Here is a 7,627-nt window from a genome sequence, read left to right on the forward strand (position 1 = left end):
CAGCTCCAATCAGATTATGGCGTTGCCACCCTTTCAACTATCGACTGTGCCTATCGATTACCAAACAGGTGTTTGGTGTTTTGCTTACGTTTTTGCTTGCTTAAATTATAAATAAATAACAATGGAAAACAAGGGGAAATGCAAGATATGATGGACTGTACGGATTGCCCAGGATGTTGCGCATGGCGACCTTATTATCGAAGTCAATGCGGATAAATCCGAAATGGAGCATGCTTATTTTCACACACGAACACATGGAGTTTTTAAAAAACTGGAATTATCCTTGAATTTAAAAGAAATGGAGCTGTTCAAAGCTAACTAACTAATGTAGGATTCCTGGGTCAACTGAAGAAAAGGTTTGAAAGCAGTACATTTAAAAATTTACATATATTTTTGACATTAGGCTCTATTCCGCGCCAAGATTTTGTTTACATTTGTATGTATGTATGTTTGTATATCCATTAAAGTGGTCCTTATTTATATGGAAATTTTTTCAAGATCCTTTAAATCTTATATATGGCTTGCACACATACATATGTGAGGCAGAACATATGTAATTTTATAAAAAATAATCCGATTTAGGATCTACGCATTGACTCATAATTATATTACTCATACGCACTGTTGCCTTTGATCAAATACACTATTTTCTAATATGTACAATGTGAATTTTGTATTGGATGAAAAGTCAATTGTGACAAATATGGACCATAGTTGTACAAGCAACAACATGTGGTTATTTTTTTCCACATTTTGACTTTTAGTGACTGAGATCAGAAAGATAACTCAGCTAACATGTTGTATGAGTAAATTTTTAAAGAACTTAAAGACGGTTGATCAACGTCTAAATGGGAAAGGAAATATTGTAGTTTTCAAATACATTTTTTCCACACCTTTATCTATCATGGAAAAGTAAGATTTTACTTTTTGGACAAGCTTTATATACAAGCATATGGTAGATATTCCGTATACAAATATCTGTTGTATAAAATGTTGAAATACCAATTTGTTGTTCAGTTTAACTATTAAACCAAGTTCAATATATATATTTATATATACATTGCCCAGAAGTGCTGTTTTGAGAAAAGGGTATTAAGCAAAGATTAAAAAAATATATAGCCTGTTAAAATAAAAAAGCCATTGAATGAAAACGATATAATTATAAACAAGACGAAATGCAACCAAGAAAAATGCCATGTACTCATCATTTTTTGCCCACATTTGCTCAGTACTGATATTCGATTTAATCGCTTTTCATTTAAATATAAACAAAAGCAACATACACTCAAAAAACCAAACTTACATTGAAATGTGTATTATCATTTTTCCATCAGAAATGCTAAACAATTTATTTGAAAACAGAAAGTTAACGATTTAAGTTTTTCCAAATTAAATTTATTTTCCATACCAATATCGACTAATTGCTATTGCTTCCGTTTGACAAGAAAATGGTCAACTTTTTGTTGACAATTTATTGTTATTACAATGATTGTTAGTTTATTTAACAAGCATCTAAAAACAGGCAATTTAATTAGCTGACAATTTTGTTGCTAGCAAACTAGTTTTTTTTTTTGCAAAAAGGTTTGTTAAAAATATAATGAAAATGAAAAATTATCACTTAGTAATGATGGATAATTAAGAATTTTATTTTAAACGTGTTTTCTACTTTGCAAATTTATTGGGTTCAATGCATTTCCATTTATCCAATTTTCTCAATGTGCAAACACGAAATCCGAGATAAAAACAGAGACAGCAGCTCAGATTCGTTGAAATCAGAGTTGGCATAGGCGACGAATATATTTGCTTACATTTTGGCGACAAGTCGTCGCCAAGAGTCGGATAAGCATAAATATTTCGAGTGTATATGTAAATCCCGATAATTGTACTAGGGTTTCCCCATGAAAGATTATTGAACAGGTGCTTTTGACTTCTAAACTTCCCTTCAAAACTATATTGTATGTACAGTCAATACAGTCAATTGAAAGCGTGAATGTACATACATAGACTGTTCTATAACTCTAAATATCTTTTGGGTAATTTACAATTGCCTTTTAAACCAGAGAATAAATAAATAAATACAATCCAGCATTGGTGTCAGATATTCTAACTCACCCTTCATGTGCCCTTGAAGCTTACCCCCATCTTCTTCATACATTGTGTATGATATCTGTGATATCTGTGTTGGAACAACAATGTTCTAAAATGATGCAATTTAAAAACGTCGTCCTATAAACTACCATACCTTAATTTGCAATTAGTTCAAATACAGTATTGATATATGAACTGATTAGATTATGACTTGGCTATTCTATTAATAATCGTTAAATAAATAGAATGCTGAAGCCCTTCTCCTCCGTCAGAACTACAGGCTTCGAGCTACACACTACAAACTCCCCAGCAAAATGCCGCAAAAGACAAACGGACACTCCTATGGCATGGAAGACGGAGCCACATTCCTGTTCACTTCCGAGTCCGTGGGCGAGGGCCATCCAGACAAAATGTGCGACCAAATCAGCGACGCTATCTTGGACGCCCATCTGAAGCAGGATCCCAACGCAAGAGTGGCGTGCGAAACCGTCGCTAAGACTGGCATGATCCTGCTGTGCGGCGAGATCACATCAAAGGCCGTGGTCGACTATCAGAAGGTTGTTCGTGAAACAGTGCAGCACATTGGCTACGATGACTCCTCCAAGGGTTTCGATTTTAAAACGTGCAACGTCCTCTTGACATTGGACCAACAATCGCCCGAAATAGCTGCCGGTGTGCATGTCAACCGCGCCGAGGAAGAAATCGGTGCCGGAGATCAGGGCATCATGTTTGGATATGCCACCGATGAGACCGAGGAGTGCATGCCCCTCACGGTCGTGTTGGCCCACAAACTGAACGAGAAGATTGCTGAGTTGCGTCGCTCGGACGTCTTCTGGTGGGCTCGCCCCGATTCGAAGACACAAGTCACCTGCGAGTACCTCTTTAATCGGGGATCAGCTGTTCCCAAGCGGGTCCACACCATCGTAGTGTCCATGCAACACTCTGAGAAGATTTCGCTTGAGACCCTGCGCTCGGAAGTAATGGAGAAAGTAGTGAAAGTTGTAATTCCCGCCAAATACATTGATGCCAATACCATTGTGCACATCAATCCCTGCGGTCTCTTTGTCATCGGTGGACCAATGGGTGACGCCGGGCTAACGGGCAGGAAAATCATTGTGGACACCTACGGAGGTTGGGGCGCCCACGGCGGTGGTGCCTTCTCTGGCAAGGACTTCACCAAGGTCGACAGATCTGCAGCATATGCAGCCCGCTGGGTGGCCAAGTCACTGGTTAAAGCTGGTCTGTGCAAGCGCTGCCTGGTCCAAGTCTCGTACGCCATCGGTCATGCCGAGCCTCTTTCCATAACCGTGTTCGACTACGGCACATCCCACAAGTCACAAAAGGAACTCCTGGAAATCATCCGGCGCAACTTTGACCTCAGGCCCGGCAAGATTGTCAAGGACTTACACCTGCGTCAGCCGATATACCAGCGCACCAGCACTTATGGCCACTTTGGTCGTGCCGGCTTCTCGTGGGAGGAGGCAAAGCCTTTGGAGACTGACAACTGACTAGACGCTGACGCGCCGCTTCCGCAGTCACCATGTGCTAAAAGGTCGAAGACATCGTTATCGCCATCAGCGTCAACATCAACAGAAACCACAACACCAACGTAATTTTTAGTTTCGTTTTTAAAGTTAAAAGTCGGGAAGCTAGCCACATAGGCCATCGTCCTGCTTTGGGCTTTCGTTTCTTGAAACCAATTTGATGTGTGTAGTCTTCTCACACAACACTAGTTGTAGTCGTCATACTACCCCCATATATATACTTAATAGAGGGCTCCAACACAATTGATGAGCTTTAGTTATACATATACATAGTATAGAGTCGCTCAGTTTTGTTATCACAAAAATTGAAGAAGTAGTTAGTCTGCCCTTCAAATACCCCAAAAATGTAATTCAGTTGGCATCTATTGAAATTGTATAAAACTAATATCCGTTGCCTGGAAATTGTGCACCATTCGCATGCCCTAATTGTACACATATTTTTGTATCTTTTAATATTGCTATATGTTGTCGTATGCGTTGTATATGTTTAACCAAAAGTTTTTAAACAACTCGATTGTATGTAAATTACACACTGTCTTTGTATTTTCTGTAATCAACCAACCATAACATAAATCGTAATTAATAAATATTGTACAGAGCAGTGGAAATGTTTTTATAATTTCAAATTTTTGGCGGGTATTTGAGAGTTCTGCCAGACTTTCTTATTGCTGGTGCTGCCATTTGCAAGCCATCGTTGCCATCTGTTTGGGCTCGCCGTTTATTTTCTCTTAAATATTCTATAGGGGCTCTACATTACATTTTTTTATGTAGAATGTATATGGCTTGAGGACACATACATTTATTTTTTATTTCACAATGGTTTATTTGTATATGCTTACATTTCAAATTTAATTTTGAATCTTAAACGCTGCGCGGGCTGGATTGCCCAGGATGTTGCGCATGGCGACCTGATCATGGAAGTCAATGCGGATTAATCCGAAACGGAATATGCTTATGTTTTGATGCGAACACATGGAGTTTTTCAAGAACTGGATTTACCATCGAATTCAAAAGAAATGGAGCTGTTTAAAGCTAACTAACATATGTAGGATCTTGGGTCAATTTAAAAATAAGGTTTGAAAGCAGTACATTTAAAAATTTTCATATATTTTTGACATTTTTGACTATTCCGCGCCAAGATTTCGTTTACATGTGTAAGTACGTTTGTATGTACATTAAAGTGGTCTTTATTTATATGGAAATTTTTAAGACCCTTTAAATCTTCTATATGGTTTGCAAACATACATATGTGAGGCAGAACATATACAATTTTGTAAATAAAAATACGATTTAGGATCTACGCATTGGCTCCTAATTATATTACTCATACGCACTGTTGCCTTTGATCAAATACACCATTTTCCAATATGTACAATGTGAATTTTGAACTGGATGAAAAGTCAATTGTGACAAATATGGACTATAGTTGTACAACAAAAACATGTGGTTATTTTTGTCCACATTTTGACTTTTAGTGACTGAGATCAGAAAGTTAACTCAGCTAACATGTTGTATGAGTAAATTTTTAAAGAACTTAAGGACGGTTGCTTAACGTCTAAATAGGAAAATAAATATTGTAGTTTACAAATACATTTTTTCCACACCTTTATCTACCATGGAAAAGTAAGATTTTTTTTTAGACAAGCTTTATATACAAGCATATGGTAGATATTCCATATACAAATATCTGTTATGTATCAAATGTTGAAATTCAAATTTGTTGTTCAGTTTAAACCAAGTTCAATATATATATTTATACATATATACACTTTCCAGAAGTGCTGTTTTGAGAAAAAGGTATTAACAAAATCTGTTCAGAGGGGTCCAGAAGCAAGAATTAAAAATATATATATCCTATTTAAATAAAAAATAAAAATATAATTATAAACAAGACGAGACAAAATGCAACCAAGAAAAATGCCATTTACTCATCATTTTTTGCCCACAATTGCTCAGTACTGATATTCGATTTAATCGCTTTTCATTTAAATAAAAACATAAACATATGCATCATACACTAAAAAAACCAAATTTACATTGAAATGTGTATTATCATTTTCCCATCAAAAATGCTAAGCAATTTATTTGAAAACAAAAAGTAAACGATTTAAGTTTTTCCAAATTAAATTTATTTTCCATACCAATATCGACTAACTGCTATTGCTTCCGTTTGACTTATTGTCAAGCAAATTGGCAACTTTTTGTTGACAATTTATTATTATTACAATGATTGTTGGTTTATTAAGCAAGCATCTAAAAAAAACAGGCAATTTAATTAGCTGACAATTTGATTGCTAGCAAATTAGTTTAGTTTGTTTAAAATATAATGACTTTTAATTAAATATTAAGCTTAGTTCACTAGTGACAAACATAAATACGTATTTGGTGAAATGAAAATTTATCACTTAGTAATGACGGATATTTTAGAATTTTATTTTACACGTGTTATCTACTTTGCAAATTTATTGGGTTCAATGCATTTCCATTAATCCAATTTTCTCAATGTGCAAACACGAAATCTGAGATAAAAACAGAGACAGCAGCTCAGATTCGTTGAAATCAGAGTTGGCATAAGCGAGGAATATATTTGCTTACATTTTGGCGACAAGTCGTCGCCAAGAGTCGGATAAGCATAAATATGTCGAGTGTATATGTAAATCCCGATAATTGTACTAGGGTTTCCCCATAAAATATTAGCCATAAAGAAACCTGGCTAAATTATTAAACAGGTGCTTTTGACTTCTAAACTTCCCTTCAAAACTATATTGTATGTACAGTCAACACAGTCAGTAGAGAGCGTGAATGTACCTAGACTGTTCTATTACTTGAAATATCTTTTGGGTAATTTACAATTGCCTTTTAAACCAGAGAATAAATAAATAAATACAATCCAGCATTGGTGTCAGATATTCTAACTCACCCTTTATATGCCCTTGAAGCTTACCCCCATCTTCTTAATACATTGTGTATGTGATATCTGTGTTGGAACAACAATGTTTTATAATGATGCAATTTAAAAACGTCGTCCTATAAACTACCATATCTTAATTTGCAATTAATTCAAAAACGATAATGATATATGGACTGATTAAATTGCGACTTGGCTATTCTGTTAACAATCGTTATTAGAATGTTAAATATCTTTAATAGAAACCATTACAAATCATTGTGAATTACTTCAGTTTTAGAGCTGTGTTTAGGGTTGGGTTCCTTGAAATTTCGGCCAAAGGGTGCTATTGTCTTGCCCTTTGCTGTTGGCCCTAAAAATACGAACAGGTGATTCCGGGCTGCAGCGTTCGGAGGCCCTGCATTTTGGGCCGCCAGTTCTAGACGCTTAACAAGTGCGTTCCGTGCCGCCGACCAAATTCGGTGCCACCCACCGCCCATCGCCCACCGCCCATTTTACGTCATCAAGCCGCCCGATTCCCCCTCCACCCCTCTCTAGCTCTCTTTCTCCGAGCTCCTGCAAGCCGCTCGCCCACGCAAGCTCTCTCTACACTGGGAAAAATTATGATCAAGTCCACATATAATTCAGAAACATAATATTTTATAATGTAAAAAAAAAAGTTATTACTCATATATTATATTATTATTATTATATTATTATAAATTAAGGAAAAATATTGTTTGGTCCCAAAAAATCATTTAAAAATATTTCCGAAACTAAAAAAATTAACGAACTTTCATTAAAGATGTCTTAGTTACATTTTTTTAAGTTTAACTTAGATGCAATCGAACATTGTTAAATATTTTATAATATCTAATATTCTAAGCATTGCTATAAAAAAGAACCTATTTTTTTTTGCATGACTAGTAGTATTCGAATAGTGCTTGACAAAAAAAATCTGAATTTAAAAACCTAAATTCGGGAATAATTCGTAGAGTAAATTATGTAAATATCAACTTATAATTGCATTTTAGTGGAACTTTAGAATTTTTTTGGAATTTTTCCAAAGTACATTTAGCTCCAATTGAACATAACTTAGCTTTAATTT

The 7,627-nt window shown here is 35.5% G+C and overlaps 1 protein-coding gene across 1 annotated transcript; it reads left to right on the plus strand.

Moving 5' to 3' along the window:
- The first annotated feature begins 115 nt into the window (after positions 1 to 115).
- On the plus strand, positions 116 to 4,160 carry LOC119557818 (S-adenosylmethionine synthase-like). The gene is made up of 2 exons (XM_037870758.1): positions 116 to 356; positions 2,361 to 4,160. The coding sequence occupies exon 2, from the start codon at positions 2,403 to 2,405 to the stop codon at positions 3,594 to 3,596; it is 1,194 nt and encodes a 397-aa protein (XP_037726686.1). The 5' UTR covers positions 116 to 356; positions 2,361 to 2,402; the 3' UTR covers positions 3,597 to 4,160.
- Positions 4,161 to 7,627: the final 3,467 nt, after the last annotated feature.

The sequence above is a fragment of the Drosophila subpulchrella genome, chromosome X, assembly GCF_014743375.2.
Source record: "Drosophila subpulchrella strain 33 F10 #4 breed RU33 chromosome X, RU_Dsub_v1.1 Primary Assembly, whole genome shotgun sequence".
In the NCBI taxonomy this organism is placed as follows: domain Eukaryota; kingdom Metazoa; phylum Arthropoda; class Insecta; order Diptera; family Drosophilidae; genus Drosophila; species Drosophila subpulchrella.